The sequence below is a fragment of the Quercus lobata genome, chromosome 8, assembly GCF_001633185.2.
Source record: "Quercus lobata isolate SW786 chromosome 8, ValleyOak3.0 Primary Assembly, whole genome shotgun sequence".
Taxonomy (NCBI): domain Eukaryota; kingdom Viridiplantae; phylum Streptophyta; class Magnoliopsida; order Fagales; family Fagaceae; genus Quercus; species Quercus lobata.
Window position 1 is genome coordinate 14,431,760 of NC_044911.1, and position 19,736 is coordinate 14,451,495.

Consider the following 19,736-nt stretch of genomic DNA (forward strand, 5'->3'; position numbering starts at 1 on the left):
CAAACTCTTTGGGTTTGTGCACAACAAAGATCTGACTCCAGTAAAGAGAACGACGCCAAAATGAGATTCACAAGGAATGGCAATTTTGAGACCACAGGTAAACCATCTTTGGCTATGGGAGTATTATTTCTAGTGAAGGGAAGATTCCACCATTTGATTTGTTTTGTTACTGGACACCGATTGAAATGGTTGGTGTTGTTGTAGAACAGATTACTAATGGTGGTCTTTAAATTACTTCGAAGGTGATTTCTTACTAACAGAAGATCTTACAGCCTACTAATTATGCTCTAAATGTCTCAATTACAAATATTAAAAGATGTTAATCAATTGAGTTACAAAGATTTTGACTGATAAAGAAAACCCTACAAGCCTGAACATCAAATCCATACTAAAGAATAGATAGTAAGAGCACATACAAAAAATTATTTGCCATATATATACATGATAAAATTGATCTATGACTAACATAAGTATTCAAAAGTCTTCGAGCACCTAACTATTAACAGAGTGTGTATAATCCCATAAGATCTCAAAAAATCTTAAGAACCATCAATCAATCCCTTAAGGTTGATAAGTTTTATTTAAATATAACACATTCTTTCACTAATAATTATTCGCATAAAAATTGCTATCATATAAATGTATTTCTGTTGAAGACTACCGCATTTTATAAAATGCAAAAACTGGTTTAAAGCACTACTATTAAATAATAATAGCATTTATTTCCAGAATTTGCACTTAGATTCATAAAATACGATTAACTTATGTACACTCTCGTATAACGAGAAAGCTCAGGTGAACGCCATCAGAAGATTCAGAACATGAATGGTGCCGGAGCAAATGTTGGAATAATCGTCGGCATGTGATTTCTCCTGAAAATTTTTCCACAAAAAATTATATCCAATTTAACCAATCATCACCAAACATGTCTAAGATTTTAGTATTTAAAAATCGCAATTTCAAAAATTCTTTTTCAATAAGGCATAAGTTCTCTTTATCCAGATTGTAATATTTATATATATATATATATATATATAATTCCAATCCATAAAAATTAATGATCAGTAAAATATAACTAAATCTTGTTTATAATTAGTAAATTATAATTAATCTAACTGATAAAATCTCTAATAATTAAATAAGAGAAGACAATTAGGATTTGAGATTATACCATCTTAATAAGTTATAACAACAAAACCTTAATCCTAAAATTTGGTGTCTTTAACCTTTTATCCTATTAAAAAATATTGCTTGTAATTATCCACACCTATTATATATATATAATTTTTTTATTAAGTCAAGATATTTGTTTGCTTATATAATAAAATCACGAAAATTTCAAAAAAAAATTAATTAAAAAAATAGAATAAAGTTAAAGCTAAACTCTTTTAAAATATTTTTACAATGATATAATAACTCACTACATCATCGTCCACTGTTTATTGTAAAATAGTTTGTAACACGTGTAGTTTGGAAACATACTCGTAGTCATCGCTATAGCTACGAACGAGAACACGGGCTCGAGACGGAGCAGTACTAGTCTTCCTCTTGGAGTTGGCGACCCTTTCAGAACTCGCCCTCTTCTCCTCCTCCTCTTCCTTTTTCTTCTTCTTTTCTATCATCACCATGTCCTCCGATATCGCGCACAGACTTGGCTTCCACTCCGCCTCACCCGCCGAGGCTCGCCGCACCCTCCTCCGCCTCGGAGCCGGAAACAGCGGCGCCAGCCTCGTAGTCTCCCCTTCCTCCTCCTCCTCCTCCTGCTCCTGCTCCTCAACCTCACTTTTCACCACCCTGTCAGGGCGCATGACCCCCCAACACAATAGAAACTTCATCCGTATATGAGAGACACTAAAACACTATGATGTTATTTGTTGTTGTTGTTGAAATCTGGGCTTAGGGTTGCGAGTAATCACGAATACTGCCATTACTGTGCAGCTTTCCTGGCCTTCTCATTTCTAATTTCTTTCTTTCTTTCTGTTGAGACATGGAAGAGAGAGTAATAGTATTCCAGTTTTTATAGAGGCGAATAACTAATTCGATGTGTGTCAGTGTGTGGTGGATTTTGTCTCTATCTATAACGGTATAAGATCGCCCATGCTTTTCTCATTTATTACCAAAATGTCCCACTACGCCCAACTCAAATCAAATCATGGGCGGCTATTTCCGTAGGTACTCCAACTTTTTTTTTCTTTTAACTTAAAAGTAATTTTCAAAAGGTAATGCTGTTTTTGCAAACTGTTTATAACATTATTATTCGTTACAAAAATTTCGTTATAAGTCCTACCTACGTAGTCAGTCGTGGGCCAGATTAAGATTTGTTGTAAATTTGTTAAATATGTAACATTATTCTTCACAAATAAGTTGAATTTATATTTATAGAAACTCTTTTTATAGGTAAATGTAACTCACATCACAAGTTCATGGTATGAAACACCTCAACGTTCAGTCAAAAAAAAACACCTCATCGTTTAATATTTATCCTTATTTACGCAAAGAGTGGATATAGTGAGAAATTATTTTTCATTTATTGGTCATAACTCAGTAGTAGTATTAAACCAAACTATAATTTTGGTAAATTTACCTTTGTCACGGTTTCAACTTAATTGAATCAATTTTATCCTTCAAATTTTACTCCTTTGATTATTAATTTTGTCAATTTTGTTTCTCAACTTTAAAATCAAGTTAGTTTTATCCATAAAAGAAGACTTGACTAAGGATTAGATTAACTTGATTTTAGAAGTTAAGTATGCACTTGGTATCAGCTTATTTATCTTTTTGTTAAAAGTGTGCCAAAGTATAATTGTACTTTGAAAAAATGAGAAAAAACGAAGTTTTAAAATGTTGTACATAAAAACTAAAAACTAAAAGAAAAAGAATTTGAAGTCAAACGGACACTAAGAGACGAAACTTACATGATTTATGTATATAGAAGAAATTGAACTTATCCCCTTTATTGAAGGACCAAAATGTAGTTCAACAAAAATTTTAATTTTAGATATTTATTAAAATGAAAAATGAGAGCATTATTTATTACTTTACAAGCCTGCTCGAGTGAGACCACGATGAGAGCATTATTGCATCGTGGTCTCACTCGAGCAGGCTTGTACCCTAAAGAAAAATTTTCTTGTAAAGCATTTGCAAACTCTTGTGTGAGGAATATTATCTTAAAGCTTGCAACTTCATTTGTGTCTCTAATTCAATAAAGTTTTCTTGTTTCTTTCCATGTCACCCCATGAATTGCAATATTAACAAATCCCATAACTAATTCCATGGGGAGGATTTCACCCACCACCTCTTAGAGCACTAGTATCATGTGTGTTAAATGCTAAATTTCTAACATTTAACACACCAAACATTAAAAAACCACCTATATGAGATGTGTCGAATGCCAAAATAATTATTTGGCACAAGCTACAGTGCAATTCTAATTTTAGCACGGTATGATGATCAGAAATTGTATTATTATTTGGTTATATTTTTTATTCCAACATTCTCACTCTTCGTGATTGTTGGAATTAATTTATATTAATTATTTTAACTTTCTCTCTCTTAATATGTCTTCAATGCATTTGGGAACAACAAAAAAAGAAAAAAATTGATTATAAAAAAAAAAGAATAAAGAAAGAATATTTAATTAAAATTGTAACAAAATAGAATATGTGATATAGGGTATATTGTAAAGTGGTGTGTTAAAATAGATAAAATAACTTTTTGATGTGCAAAATAGCATTTTTTTTTTTTTTAAAATGCCTGATACTAATGCTCTTATAGAAGACTATAAAAGCCATTCTCATTGAAAGAAGATGTATTCATTCTTTGCTAAAACTCTATTATTTAGTCTTCATCCTTCTTCATTTTTTTTTTTTTTTGATTTCTTTCACTAACTTATTAAACTAAAGACCAACTCCACTAGTTGGTCTTTAGTTTAATAAGTAGGTCATTCTTATTTTTCATACTTTTCACCGATGATCCCTAAAATGTCTAGCCTCCATGTTCATCATAATCTTTATATTTATTTCTATATTCATTCTTCCCACTTACAGGTCGAAAATGGAGTTTGTTTTTATCTATATATATATATATATATATTATGGATTCCCAAAAATCATATTTAACTCCTTTTTTTCTACCCAATACATTATAATTATATGAAAAAAATGCACTTGAGGCTATATATATTAGCACGACCATCTTATAAGGTCCAACAAGCCTATAAGAAACCTGATCTATCGATGATTTTCGCCATACATTATAATACGTACTGTATGAAATAATTTTAAACATCATAGACACGTACGTAGTAGGGTTGAATTCTATATATAACTAATACATGTATGTGTGTGACTGTGTGTTGAGATTACACCTATCCTTTGTTATAATTACTCATAAAACCGGTAGGTTGTTTGTGTAAAGCCAATTCGTCTTTAATGAGTTCTATATTTATTTCTCACCCAATTACGTGTGATTTATGTCAATTTGGTGTTGACAACCTTGATGAAGACCACGCAAAATACTTGAAACGCCTTGAAAATATAAAAATTAAATAAATAAATAAGAGAGAGGGAGTGAGGGTGTATTGTGGGATCCATATTTTGTGAGTGAGGAGATGCATATATTGGATGCATTCTCCTAGTGTAGTAGTTCTTAATTAGAACATAAGTAAATAAAGTATTATGTGTGTATGAAAAATTTAAATTCGTTAACTTATTTTACTTAAATAAAAAAAAAAGTTAAGAAAAGCATTATCGTATATATTTTTAAAATAAAAAAAAAATTAAAAAGAAAAAAGATAAAAATTCAGAAGACCGTATATAACTATATATGATGATTTAACAAATAAGTCAACTGTTAATGATCGTGTTGGTCTAATAGCACCTTCTTAGATGCTAAGAACATAGGGGTTGAAGCCTTGAAGTGGAGGAGAAAGATTCCTATAGTAATGTAGGAGATTTCTAACAAAAATAAAAATCAAAATAATAAAACAAAAAACAAAAAATTCAGCTTATAAATTAACCAAACAGGTCCTAGGGAAGGTGGCCAATTCAATTGCTGCATGAATGAGGAGATGCCTAATAAAGAGGTTGTTGATAGAGTTAGGTTAAGAAATTGCCATTGGTATGTGGGAGGTGGGACCTTTAGCATGACCCTCCACCTATGATTATTAAATTAAGAAAGAGATATATTGATTGCAGAACGAATTAGACAACTACTAATTAATATTGTTTTCAGAGTCACGCTTGACACTGTAGAAGAACGCAAAATGTGTCTAGAGAACAAAAATCAATTACTGAAAGTGTGCAGATTTATAAAGTGAGATATCATATTATCTTTTGCAACTATGGTGGCATGAGCCGCATGAGACTCCATTATTATTGGCCCTTTACTTAAAATATATGCAGGTAAATTGCAAGTGTCATATATTTAAGCAACTTAGGTGAAGTGTGTTGTCAAGGTTCCATCAGTTGAACTTTTAATACATTAATATAGCTGACCTTTTTTTCCGAGGGGAAATCTGCTCAACAACTTAAACATCAGAATTTCAAATTCAAAAAAAGACCCAAGAATTTCACTAAAAAAAAAGGTCTTTAAGGTAAACTTATTGACACCATATTTCGGGATGAAAAAGATAATACCACGTGTACCACTGAGACCTTGATGAGTCTACCAAACCAGTCAACTTCTGCTAAATATCATGTAAAGTAAGATGAGAATTCCTACCATCAATCCACATTCCGTTATGATTTTACTATTTTATTTTAACATTGTTTATGCTTGTAAATTAACCGTGTGCCTCGATATATATTTTGATGGCAGTATTTCCTATTTAGTCAATATATGTGATGTGTGGTTTACAACAGGCAACTTGCTGTCATTCATGGCAAGGTTCTCATTCTTTTATTTTTTCTTTATCAGTAGGAAAAAAAAATTACATTAACAAATTCAACCATCCATTCAACAAGGCTCTATCAACCCCAGGAGAGAGAGCTGTAGAGTAACATTAATCTATTGATAAGAGACATCAACCATTTTATGGCTAAACGATTCAAGAGTACTAGAGTAAAGTCATTTGCGTCTTTGTTACTCTAATCCATCCAAGCACTGCACATATTTGTCATTGTTGGACAACCATTTACTCAATAGTCAATTCCCAATAATGTTACTTTGCCACCAATGGTGCCTTCCCACACCATTACCTAACCAGCTTAATAATTCTATGTTAATTGCCCATGAAGTCCATTCTCAAACCTTTTTATTTTCTTTCGGTAATTGTGATTATCAAACCTAATCATGTTAAAATTCAGTAAACTTAGCTTTGAGGCTACATATACCCCACCAAGGAGTGTCTGGCCACCATTTGAAAGTGAATTCACAACATATAAAGGCAAAATCCACCTTTGGGAAAGAATGGTGCTTATCAATCATCAATCCAACTTCATTTTCACCCAATGAAGCCTCCTGATTTTACTGGCTTCATCCAGAAAACAAACTCGATAAAACTAGTAAAATTGACAGGACTAATCGATCATCTCCTGTATAGTCAAGTTTCGAGAATGCTAGCTATAGCTTTTGAGTGTCGGGGATGTTAACCAAAATGCATTTAGTTTGATCGACTTCAATTCCCTCCTACCAATTCCAACTAACTAAAACGATTTCTTTGTCCTAGCATGGTGACAATGCACCTCAAATTCAAAATATCAACTGTTGAGTTATTTTCAATGTTATAAATTTGCTTCGTTTGCTTCAAAAGGAAGGCAAAGCTGTCCTTCAGCAATTGGCTCATTGGGAAAAATAATAGACACGGCATTATATGGTCTTGGACCACATGTAAAGAGCAATTAATATAGTCAGATAAACAGCTGTAGGGAACGAGAATTGTGACTCACAACGTCGTTATGTATCATGTGGCACAAATGTCCAATCAAAGTAACATTGGCTCAAAATGAAACCTAAACCAAATGCAACACTACATTAAAATACATGTGGTCTGGAGAAAATTGTGGCAAAGGTTAACTCGTTTTGCAGAAAGGAAGATATGAATTCTGTGGTGAAATGTGAAGAGCTTTGAATAAAAGGTTAACTCACATATTTGAGCTCCGAGTTCAAACTATTTTGTTTTGAAATTACTAGAACTTTAACTTTAGTAGTGATGGTACCTGTCACTACGGTTTAGGATATTGGCATATTGGGAGTGAATCAAAATCCTTTACTCCATTGGACTTGGGCCACTTTCAGTTCCATCAATCAATACTAAACATGGTTTTTTTTTTTTTTTTAATTATAATATAACTAAAATTGATTCCATTGGTTCCTCATGGACCACTCCTAAAGTCCCAAGTTTCTCTTTCAATCTTCCTCACACACTAATTAGCCAAAACAAAATTCTCACCTACAGTGAGTTTGAATGGAACAGAGGGAAGTTGATGAAAAGAGATGGGGTAGTTTAATTAGGGTCTCTTTGGCTTGCTGTGTCTTGGTTTTGTGATTTCAACCAAAAAAATAAAAATAAAAAATAAAGACCAGGTGTTTTGAGAATTTCAAAACTAGTGTTTTCCTACTAAAAAAAAAATTTGATGAATATTTTTGGCATAATCTTTTCTATAATTCTAGTTCCCTATCCGCCTCCTCAAACCATCACAAGACCTATCAAACTCACCACCATTGCCGTGGCCACCCGTCCACCCAACCTAGCAATCCCAACAAAAATTAACAATATATACATATTAAAAATTGTCTGAAAATTTTATTTAGTTTAAGCATACAACAAAATGTATTCTTTGTCCACTAAGAAATAAGTATTGAAATCTTATAAATAGACAACACCATAAAGAGTTTGGTAATATAGGTCCAAAAGTCCGTCCACATGTAAAGAGACTTTGGATTAGTTTGAGAGAGCCCTAGAGAGATTTTGTGAGGCCTCTTAAACAAATTTCTCCATTCTTTTTTTTTTATTTTAAGATCTTTCTAAAATCTAACATATTTTTTCTTCATTCCTTTTTTTTTTTTTTAATCTTTCTAAAATCTAACATATTTTCACATTCAATTTTGGTGTTTGAGCTTCCCTCTGTTTACAAGTTACAACATAACAAACCACCATTTGCACTTTACAACAAACAATTGTACCATAGACGACTCTTTAGGTGTTTATGCCATACTTGCCACAAAGTCTTTGGCTTCGAATTTCCTCCCGACCTCCATGTCAGTCTCTCAGCCAACTTACCCATAGACCTCAACTTTCTCAAATGGCAAGCACCTAGTGTTTAGTGCTACCTTCGCTTGCCACTTGACCTTTCTACTGTCGCGATTGCATTCCAGATCGCTCGGAATAAGCATGAAAAAAATGATGGATGCATTCCAAATACTCCCAACTGTTTCACTAGAGTTTCTTTTACCTGTCCTTGTTGCCTTGGTTTTTCGTCGGCATCGAATATGTAAAGAGGGAAATTTTTTTTTTTTTTTTGGTGATAAATATTAAGAAAGAGACGAGAATAATATGTGAGATTTAATGAAATGGTTTAAAAGATATTTTTTCAAACTAGTTTGAAGAAAAACTTTATTATTAACAAAAGTCAAAATGTTTGGTTCCAAACAAGTTTAGAGCATTAAGTTCCAACCATCAATAAAAAGATAACATGTGTCTAATGTTTAGTTAAATTAAGTGAGTCATATTCATTACATAATAAGAACATGTTTAAAGCCAATTTTTGTCTTTGTTGTAAGGAATGGAACATGAAGGGGGAGGAAAATGCATGGAACAGAATTTTTGGTTCGAATTGGAGCAGCCACCACAAAACTTTCTTTTGAATTCCAAAACTACACCATCCAAATTGATGGCTAAATGAATTTAACATGCATCATTGAAAATCTAGCCACAAAATAAGTTCTCAAACAAGAAGCCTGCTGTTCTAGATCAGCAAGAGATTCTAACAATAAAAAATAATAGGATCAAACTAAATGAATTTTACATTGATGGGGGGTTCTATAGAATGTATGCATGTTACCTGCAACTTGGTAACATGCAATTCCTACAATATGTCACATTTGATCCAACAAAAATTAGTCACTCAAATTAAAAATTCAAGTCAGATTCACGCTAGTAAAATTTATTAAACTATATCTTCTCTTCGTCATTCATCCAACTTTCTTTCCTTGAAGCTGATATGCTCCCTAAGAAATTTGGGCCATTGATAAATTTCTTATTTAATTACAGCATCCACCCTAGCTAACTATAGTAACGGAAGCATTTGTAACATGCATATTAAACCCTTTTTTTTTAGATACATGCATATCATATATAATATATTAAAATGGAGACTCAATCAAGAATCCGATCATAATTTAATAGAACTCTAATTTTTTTGTCAAGTGTCAGTTGAAGACTTAACAATTGCCTAGATTTGTCTCTCTAAAAAAAAAAATTAAAAAAAAAAAAAACCCCTAGATTTTGCCTTTTATGCACAGAAGGATTTGGAGGTTCAGTCCAAAAGTTTAGATGTGGGTGGGCTCTTGATTATACCTCAGTAGTATTAAGACTTGAATACTGAGGATGGTCCAAATTATCTTTGGTTCATACTGAAGGTTTTGCCTTGCTGTTTTAAATAAGAAATCATGTTCCTTCTTAATTGAGTTTTACCACATGTTTGGGTTAGGAGACAGGAGATACTGTTTTAAACAAGAAATCATGTTCCTTCTTAATACCGTTTTACCATATGTTTGGTTAGGAGATAGGAGATTAGAGGGAAGAGGGGAATCCTTTTCTCCTCGGAAAAGGACCATCTACATTTAAAATGGATGTATTTTATTTTAATAATTATGAACTTTATAGTTAAACAAGTTTTAGCTACCAAAAAAACTTGGTTAATGTTTGCACACATGCTTAGCTATTGACTAAATATATTTTAAATGTAGATGATCCTTTTCCAAGGAGAAAAGGATCCCCCTCTTCTCTCTAATCTCCTATCTCCTAATCCAAAGATATGGTAAAACTCTGTTAAGAATCATGATTCCTTATTTAAAACAAAAAAGGCAAAACCTACAGTATGAGGCAAAGACAATTTAGACCATCCTCAATATTCGAGTCTTAATACCAGTGGATGACTCAAACTGCATATGAAGGTATTATACCAGTCCCAAACTGCAACTAAACTACTGTGGTATAATCAAGAGCCCATCCACATCCAAACTTTTGGACCGAACTTCCAAATCCTTCTGTGCATAAAAGACAATCTAGGCAATTTTTTTTTTAGAAACAAATCCAGGCAATTGTTAACTTCAAGTCTTCAACTGATATTTTTTTAACAAAGAATATGACAACAAATCCAAATGCACCATAAACAATTCCATTTATGGTGCAAAGATTAAAAAAGATTTCACAAAATTATTAATAATGGAAGTTTGACAAAAATTATCATAGATGGCAAACCCAAATCTTGCACATTAGAGTTGCAACATACAACAATTAAAGATCCATATATTTCTCAGTTCAATCTGCTGATCGGCTCACATATAAGGCTAAATATCCCACCACCACATGAAAACTTCTAGGCAATGGAAGAGAAACCATGCTGTCACTTTAGAAACATAGAGAACTATGACCCACAAATGCTACTTGTAGACCAGGCAGTTCAGTGGATCACAAACTTGTTCCCTTTAGTAGAGGAGTCACTGATGGCCATATGGAGGATACATATTGTTCTCAGGTGGGGTAGGTGGTTGTCTGGGTCTTGCATACTCCGCGAATATAACCCAACCATCCAGAAACTATTCAACACAAAGAAAAATAATGAAATAAATGAATATAAAAATATAAAATAAAATTTAAAGAACCAAAAGAAAAGACCAAAGTTGAATAAAAATCACCACCGTCACTCAGTTGCCATGTTGGCAAGGACCCTTTTTGTTAATTAAGTAATAGGAATTTTGTTGAAAAGAAAAATATGGAGAATGTACGTAGGATGCATACAACAACGAGACATGGACATCTAGAAAAAGAAAGAGAACATAGATATTGGAAAGCTACAAGTAAATTTTGGCCCCAAGTAGAGGGGCAAGGGAAGATTTAAACTAGTGACCTCCACTTCATGAGAAGACCAGGGTTTATGAAGGCCTTTTTTCTGAAGCTTTTTTTATATTTTGAAGATTTGCTGTGCCTTAAAGTAACTTGTATCATCTTCTAGGCATTCATAGACAAGTTATGAAAAAATTCCATGACCTTGCATTGTTTGTCTCTAATCCAATAGGAAGTTGTAACTGAAGACAAAAATAAAATAAAATCCTTAAGACTGGAGATATACTTTTAACATAACAAAGGGAACCTGCTTCCATGTTTTAGCACGCGAATGTGTGTGTTTGTACTCGTGCTTGTTGGTTAGATAATTAAAGGCGGAAACATTGTTTTATCCTTATGTTCAGCATCTAATGTCACAACAAATTCTATTTAACATCTCAAGGGGAAAAAAGCATTGTGAACAATGTCAACTAACCTTCCCATCCATGCCCTCTATTCCTTTTGCAGCATCTTCAAGAGTAGCATACCTCACAAAACCAAAACCCTTAGAATATCCCGATACCCGATCAGTCACCACCTTAGCTGTTAATGGCAAAAGGTCAATTGAGAATTTTATAGTCACTACAAAAGATAAAAGCATAAATAAAAGGAGACGAACAAACCATGAACTACTTCACCAAACTGGGAAAAGGCTTCATGAAGCTTTTCTGTGGTAGTACGCTTACTAAGCCCTGTAAATATAGAGTAAACCACATAAAAATCATGAAATATGAACGGCAATTCAATCATCCAAAGCGTGCAGGTAAGTTCAAAAGCTACATCAATGAAATATCATCATCATACATGTATTAATCTAACAGACACCTCTGTGTGTGAGGGGTACAAATGGACTGCATGATGACCAAGAATTGAAGTTTGAGCAGAAACTTTTAAACATCTCAAGAAATAAAAGACATTTAGAAATTTGACTAAAAGAAAACGGAGTATCACATTAGGCCAGGGGGATATTTCTAGCTACTGGAAAGAGCAGTAAATGAAACCATCTCCCCCCCCAGGTCTGGAAGACGAGAAAAAACTAGTAAGAGACAGAAATTAATACTTTTTTTCATATATTAGCACAGCAACTAATACTTTTAAAAGGTATGCTTCATAGAATGTTGAATTAAATGTGAAGGTTCATATATTGTTTATCTTTTAATGGTAAGATACACACTCACCCATTGGGTCTTGACTCTTGAACCCATGACCTTACCCTCCACCTAGCACTTATAAGTTATAAGGGAGGAAGTACTAGTAGAGCTAGAGCTCATTGGCATGAATGCTCACATATCTTGATCCCCCTCTTTTAAAAGAATTGTGATCCGTTGTCTCATTTGTTTGTAGAGCCATATTTTACCCTTCTTGTGTAGATGTGCATGTGTTTATAAAATTAGACTTCACAAATACTGGTGAAAACAACTCAAGAGAAAAGCAAAATAAGAACTACAACTAGAAACATTTATACTTTAAGAAGACATCACTAGGCAAGCTTTAATCATTATGCCACTCTTTTTAACCCTAGAGAATTCACTTTTCAGATAGAATATTTTACTTCCTAAAAAATTTAGATAGATACCAATCCCATCCCAACTCAAGAAATGAAGGCAAACTAAGCCAATTACTGCTCATCTACATCAAATCTGCTTCTCTCTAAAATCATCTAATAATGTCAATTCTTACTTAGCCAGAACACTCTCCAAAAAGATGACGACCTATGAGCTCAATCTATTTCAATTAGGAAGTGTGCTAACCACCAAAATCAATGGTCCAAAGTGTTAACAACATGTATGCTGAGCCAACAATATCTCATACAAGCTTTAAGAGATGGCAATTCAAAAGTGCAAGTTGTATCCAACAAGAAGAGTGCAATGTTCACCAACAACAAAAAGGGTAAAATTTACAGTACAAAGCATTAAACAACATGTATGCTTGACCAACAATATCTCTTACAAGCTTGAAGACAAATTCAAAAGTGCAAGTTGTATCCAACAAAAAGAGTGCAATGTTCACCAACAACAAAAGCGGCAAAACTTAGATAGGTACAGTAGATTAGATTCCCCAATTGAATTCAAACATTTGGTTGTTTCGAATTTAATTGTCATTGGAAAAGATAATAATATTTATGTCTTATTGGTCAATGCAACCAAGTGTTTGAATTCAATTGGAGAACCTAACGTATTGCACATAAGGTACTGTATCTAAGTTTCATCCCCACAGAAAGACAGTAGTTATAGCTATAATGTTATCTATATTGCTTATAGCTACCATCTGAAAACATTTCTTGCAAGGTCTAAGTAAGGAGTAAACAAAACTTCCGCCCTAAACCAAAAACCCTTAGAATGCACTTACAAGACAAAATGTTACAAATCCAATCGCTGACCAAAAAATCTATTAATTTTTTCATATCAGGTAACTATCTTATATCTAAATGTGTGTCATAAACCAAAAATAAAAGCACACAATTGCTTCTAGATTTACCACACATTCTAATCCTACTGCACCATCCTAAACAATTACAGCTACAGTTAGACTACTACCAACTAGACGTCCAAATATAAATTTCCAAAGGGCCAAAAATGGTAACCTCCAATGACTATTATTATAAAACTCATGGAATCTATAGCCCAAAGCAACAAAACCCAATACAGTCAAATACCCATCAACATAGTAGAAAAAGGGAGTGATTAAGGAAAACCCAGAAGAGAACACAGAGAAATATGATAATAAATGAAGGGTATGATGGGAATAAAGAGAGAGGGGCTTGCCGGAGACGAAGAGGTTGGTGCTGGGCTCCGCCTTTTCGCGCTGCTGAGCAGCCACAGAGGCTGAAGGAGGATTGAAAGGTGGGGTGAAAGTGGTGGAGAACAAACGCCTGAAGCCGCGAGGCGCAGCAGCCGCCGCCACCGCGGTTCTCAAAGCCATGGCCATGGGTTTTAGTTTAAACCCTCTATCTAAGACCAAAGATGAGATTTTTCTAGAAAGACAGAAAGGTGGGGTTACAACTTACAACTTATGTAATGTATAAGAGAGAATTGGAGGGTACAACTGAAATTATCAAAGTGGCCTCCATTTGATTTCTTTTTCTTTTTCTTTTTCTTTTTTTTAATAATGGATTTTTCTTTTTTTTAGAAACCAATAATGGAGGTTATTCGTTTTAATCATATGCACTTAAGTGGTAGTGAAAATATTTAAAAAAAACATGTGGGTGATTTTATAAATCATCATATAATGCATTGGAGGGGATTCAAAAAACTTTGTCTCCTCTCATAAAAGCTATTAAAAGTTGAATTTAAAATGAAGTTAGACTACTAAACCGACATCTTTTATATTATCTGGCGTTTAGGATTCTAAACTCACCTCCCAATTTTTCATATTTACTTTAAAAAATCAAAAACAAAATTTAACTCAAACTTATTGCTTTAAAAGAGTCTTTTACTCATTTGGTAAAAGTTATTTTTCAATTTAAAAAGGTTAGTACTTAAAAATAAATAAATAAATAAATAAAAAATAATTGTGTGATAATGCATTACAAAATGGGTACTCCTCCAATATAGAGTCAATATGTCCAATTTGAACTTCATCTCTTTGAGAGAGTGAGATGCCCCTGGACTAAAAGACCTTTCACTTTAATTTGATAAGTAATGTTACCAACTTGTTAGTGAGAGGACCATTTTGTTGGTGTAGGTGTGTTTTTCAAATACTTTGCCTTAAAGTTGTTTGTCTCACATTGGCTAGAAGTGAGCTGCCCTTATGTTTATAAATCATTGTCATTCTTAGCTTAAGTGATAACTTAAGATAATGGGTTAGGTATTGGAATTGGGCTTAGGCTTGTTCGTATCACTCTTGAGATTGTTCTACTCCAAGTGGCGCAAATTAGTCTTTAAGGACAACATCATTGCTGTGACTCTATAACTTTGTGAAATCTTTCTTAACTCTATTTATTTTTCTGTTATTGCTAATTTTTAGGGTTATATTGTTGAATCAAAACTTATTTATTCATAGCTATTTTCCAACACATTCAACTAGTGTTCATATGCATTGAACTTTTTTATTCAGCTTTAAAATTATTTCATTATGTACAACTTTTTAATATATATATATATATATATATATAAAACTAGTGTTCATATGCATTGAACTTTTTTATTCAGCTTTAAACTTATTTCATTATGTACAACTTTTTAATATATATATATATATATATATATATATTTTTTGGTACAAATAAACTTTAGCTTTTCTGCATACTTTAGCTCCTTTGCATAGTCTTCTGTTGGCAGAACTGATCATAGCGAGTGTTGGAGGCCTCCACCTCATGGGAATTATAAAATTAATTGGGCTTTCCTAGCTTTGAAATTGCATAGATGTTATGGGCTTGGGGTTGGTTGTGGGAGATTCCTGCAGCCTAGTGAGTTCGACAAAAAGTTTTAAGATATCTATGTAGACTATGTTATATGATAATTTCTATGAATCCTATGTTTCTGGTACTCTAGATATGATACAGTTTTCTTTGGACCTCAGGCTTCTTGATATGTTCTTTGAATTAATGGAGAATAGGACTCAATGGTTGCTCATCTGGTTGAAAGATATGTACGATTGAGTTATAGTCTCCACTCTCCAACCCGGTCCTAGGGTGAGTTTGGTTTAGCTTTTTGTAAAAGTGCATAATGAAAAAGTAGAGTTTTGTTAAAAGTGCATAATGAAAAAGTGGAGTTTCAAAAAAATAAGTGTTTGGTAAAAACTGTTAAAAAGTGCATAATGAAAAAGCTGAGTGTTTGGCTAGCATTTATAAAAGTGGCAGTTTAAGGAATAAATTACCAAAAAGGACAATGTATATATAAGGGAATTTATTTCATACTTTTTTTTTTTATGTGAGTTTGTTTCATACTTAAATCAATTACTTCATCATACTTAAATCAATTTTTCTCTTTTTAAAAAAATTATTTTTTTCTTACCAATATTAGCTAATAATAACCTACCACTTAAGATTTATTGTGAAAGTATTATAAAAATATTGTGATAAAAATTTATACTAATTTTAATTTTAACATACTATTAAAATTATTTTTTCTCTTTCTAAAAAAATTATTTTTTTCTCACCAATATTAGCTAATAATAACCTACCTGAAGATTTATTGTGAAAATATTGTGATATAATTTCTTTTTTCCCTCTTTTTTTCTCTCCACACACGTGGGCTCTACTTCTTCTTTTTTTTTCTTTTTTTTTTCCCTCTTTTTTTCTCATCCACCCACGTACCCACACTCTTTTCTTTTCTTTTTTCCTTCTTTCCTCTACCATCTTCAGTCCAGAACATTCCCAGCTCTCTTTCTTTTCTTTTCTTTTTTTTTTTTTCCTCTTAGCACTTCGGTCCAGAACACAGCTCTCTTTCTTCTTTTTTTTTTCCTCTTAGCACTTCGGTCCAAAACATAGCTCTCTTTTCTTTTGTTTTCTTTTTTTTTTTTCCTCTTAGCACTTCAAAACGAACGAAGGAACCAAACTCACCCAACTCATCCAACTCCAGAACGTAACCTTAAGTGCTTGGATCGGGAAGATTGGATGATCGGAACCAACTCCAGAACTCATCCTTCTTCTTTTTCTATTTTTTTTTCTTGTTCTTGGATGATCGGGAAGATTGGATGATCGGGAAGATTGGATGGTCGGTAAATCTCTCCCCCCCCCCTTTTTTTCGTCAGTCTTCTTGATCCGCCAGAGGGTCTTGATCTGCTGTTGTTCTAATTTTCTTGTTGTTATTGTTGATCTGCTGTTGATCTGAAAGAGTTGTTGGTCTAATTTTTTTTTTTCTGTTCTTGATCTGCTGTTTTCGAAAAAGTTGTTGTTCTATTTTTTTTTCTGTTCTTGATCTGCTGTTTCCAAAAGAGTTGTTGTTCTAAATTTTTTTTTTCCTGTTCTTGATCTGCTGCTGTTGTTGTTTTGATTTTAGATTTGTTGTTTAATAAAGGGTAATTTGGTAATTTTTTGTGAGCCCAACAGCTATATCAAAACGCTCCATTCACGTTTTGATTTATGGACTTTAGGAGGTCCATAAATTTTGCGTGTTTTGGACGTTGTTTTTGCCTGAGTCCAAAACGCAGCTTTTATCAAAAAGTTGCATTTTGGGATGAGCCAAACGCCATTTTTCTACCGCTTTTTCTAATATGCGCATTTTCAACTCCTAAAAGTGCAAACAAACGCACACTTATCAGTTTCAGTTGGTGTCAAAGTCTAGTAATAGGGTAGCACAGTAATTAGCCTTACTAGCATGTAACTCGTGTTTATGCACGAAAACATTCAATCATATATGATGGAAAGGGAAAAAAATTGAAGAAATACAATGACACTAAAAATCTCATCAAAAAAAAAAAAAAAAACATTAAACCCTTTAAAATATAGAGTATCATAACAATTAGACAAAGAATGATGCGCAAAAGGTAGAAGTCTATTTTAATTTGACAATTCCACTCCCATATCATTGAAATAATAATTTTACTACCTTCATAATTGCTAGTGATCAATCAAAAATAACACGAGATCGTCATTCCGTGTCTATGACGATCCAAACAAGCGTTACGCATTTATTGCATGCATTGATGATAAAAAGTAATGGACAAAACAACAGTAACAAGTGAGCTGTGTACTTCAGTGCTTCCATTCATGACACACTAGCTATTGCCCATAAATGCCAGAATTTATTATCCATAAAGAAGGGAAAACAACTATAAAAGAAAGGGACAACATAATCCAAAAGTACGCACAAATACTCACCCAAAAACTACTCCAAGCCATTTTTCTATACATCATTCTCTTCCTTTCTAACTTAAGCATCGAAATTTTTTTGGCAAACACCACACCATTGTATTACACTTCTTTCTCAAGTTTTCTTATAGGCTTGGACTGAAGACATGACACACTGTGAGATCATCCGTCCTGTGAGACGAGGTCCCCAACTTGGTGATTTTTTGCATCATCAGTTTGGCACCGTCTGTGGGGACACTAATCATTCAAAGCCATCTTCCCTAAGTGACAAAAGAGAACCTCATAGCACGAGATGGATGCTGAACGCTGCACAACAAATCCAAGCCCTGACAGCCACCTTGGAGGAAGTGACTCGCCAGAACGAAGAATTGAGGAAAGCCGCTAAATCCTAGAATGAGGAATGATAATGGATCCTGGAGAACCAGAATGAAGAAGAGCGTCGAAGGATCGAAGGAAACCATAATGAGGAAGGATTGGATGGCCAGGTGAACAGAAGGACGAGAACGCTAGAAGAAAACTCGTCAAGGATGGAGAGCAAGCTTCACAACATGAGGAGTGAGGTGGACGAACTCAAGAATGCGGTAAAAGACAGAGTCGTGGAGAACTTGGACGGAATGATTCGAAGGACGAACTCACCATTCACCACAGAAGTGTTAAACAGTCCACTCCCACCAAAGTTTTGTTTTCCCCAATTGGAGTCCTTTCATGGCTCAAGAGATCCCTTGGATCACATTGACTCATTCAAGACTTTGATGCTCTTATAAATGACCTCAGACGAAGTAATGTGTAGGGCCTTTCCAACAACGCTGAAGGGTGCAACCAGGGTGTGGTTTGGCAAACTGCCTTCAAGCACCATTGCGAGCTTCGATCAACTCAGCAAAGGTTTTGTTCGTCATTTCATTGGCAGACAACAACACAAGAAACCAACTGGGCATCTTCTCAACATACGCCAGGTAGAGGGAGAATCATTGAGACAATATGTGATGCGCTTTAACAAAGAGTTGTTGTAGGTGGACGAAGCAGAAGAACAAGTAATCCTGATGACCTTCTAAGCAGGATTGCTACCAGGAGATTTCTTCTTCTCAATCACAAAGACTCCATCGAGAAAACAGTAGCGGAATTACTTCACAAGGCCCAGAAATATATGAATGTAGAGAATGCAGTAATAGCCAAAGGAATGACAACTAAAAGGAAAAGCAACGAAAGAACCAGTCATAACCCTAATAGGAAGAAGGAAACACGGGGTACTGGGCATGCATTAGATAAAAAGAAGAACTTCCCTGATCGAAGACCTAAGTTTACTAGTTTCACTCCTCTGGTGATGCCTATCAAGCAAGTATTGATGCAGTTAAAGGACGAACCAGCTCTGAAATGGCCTAAACCTATTCACGCCCTAGTAGAAGTAAAAGACAAAAGCAAGTACTGCAGGTTCCACCAGGACCAGGGGCATTGCACTGACAAATGCAAGCACCTGAAGGACCAAGTAGAAACATTAATCCATCAGGAAAAATTATAGAAGTTCATACGAAGAACAAATTCGTATAGAAGACAATAGAAGGACGACAAGGAAAAGGAGCTAGAGACGGGGGGCAATAAGGCCCCCATAGGAGAAATAAGGATGATCTCAGGAGGATTGGTCACAAGAGGATCCTCCAAATCACTGAAGAAGGCGTATGCCAGAGAGGTAAACAGTGTACACTCACGGTTCCCACCTTCAAAAACACCTAGATACAGCAAACCAGACATCATCTTTTTTTAGAAGGACGCTCATGGCGTTAGACAACCCCATGATGATCCGTTAGTTATAATATTCAATATGGAAGAGTTCAACATGCATCAAGTACTGATAGATAATAGAAGCTCAGCAGACATTATCTATCTGCCAGTCTTCTAACAAATGAAGCTGAACAAGGAAAGGTTACAACCATTCACTTC

At 33.9% G+C, this 19,736-nt stretch overlaps 2 protein-coding genes across 2 annotated transcripts; both read right to left on the reverse strand.

Moving 5' to 3' along the window:
- Window positions 1-296: 296 nt before the first annotated feature.
- On the reverse strand, window positions 297-2,002 carry LOC115957644. The gene is made up of 2 exons (XM_031075940.1): window positions 1,483-2,002; window positions 297-872 (listed from the first exon to the last, which is right to left on the reverse strand). Exons 1-2 carry the CDS (start codon window positions 1,833-1,835, stop codon window positions 815-817), a joined length of 411 nt encoding a protein of 136 aa, XP_030931800.1. The 5' UTR covers window positions 1,836-2,002; the 3' UTR covers window positions 297-814.
- Window positions 2,003-10,358: 8,356 nt separating this feature from the next.
- Window positions 10,359-14,051, reverse strand: LOC115958371 (organelle RRM domain-containing protein 2, mitochondrial). Its single transcript, XM_031076786.1, has 4 exons — window positions 13,813-14,051; window positions 11,671-11,739; window positions 11,484-11,590; window positions 10,359-10,761 (listed from the first exon to the last, which is right to left on the reverse strand). The coding sequence occupies exons 1-4, from the start codon at window positions 13,973-13,975 to the stop codon at window positions 10,663-10,665; spliced, it is 438 nt and encodes a 145-aa protein (XP_030932646.1). The 5' UTR covers window positions 13,976-14,051; the 3' UTR covers window positions 10,359-10,662.
- Window positions 14,052-19,736: the final 5,685 nt, after the last annotated feature.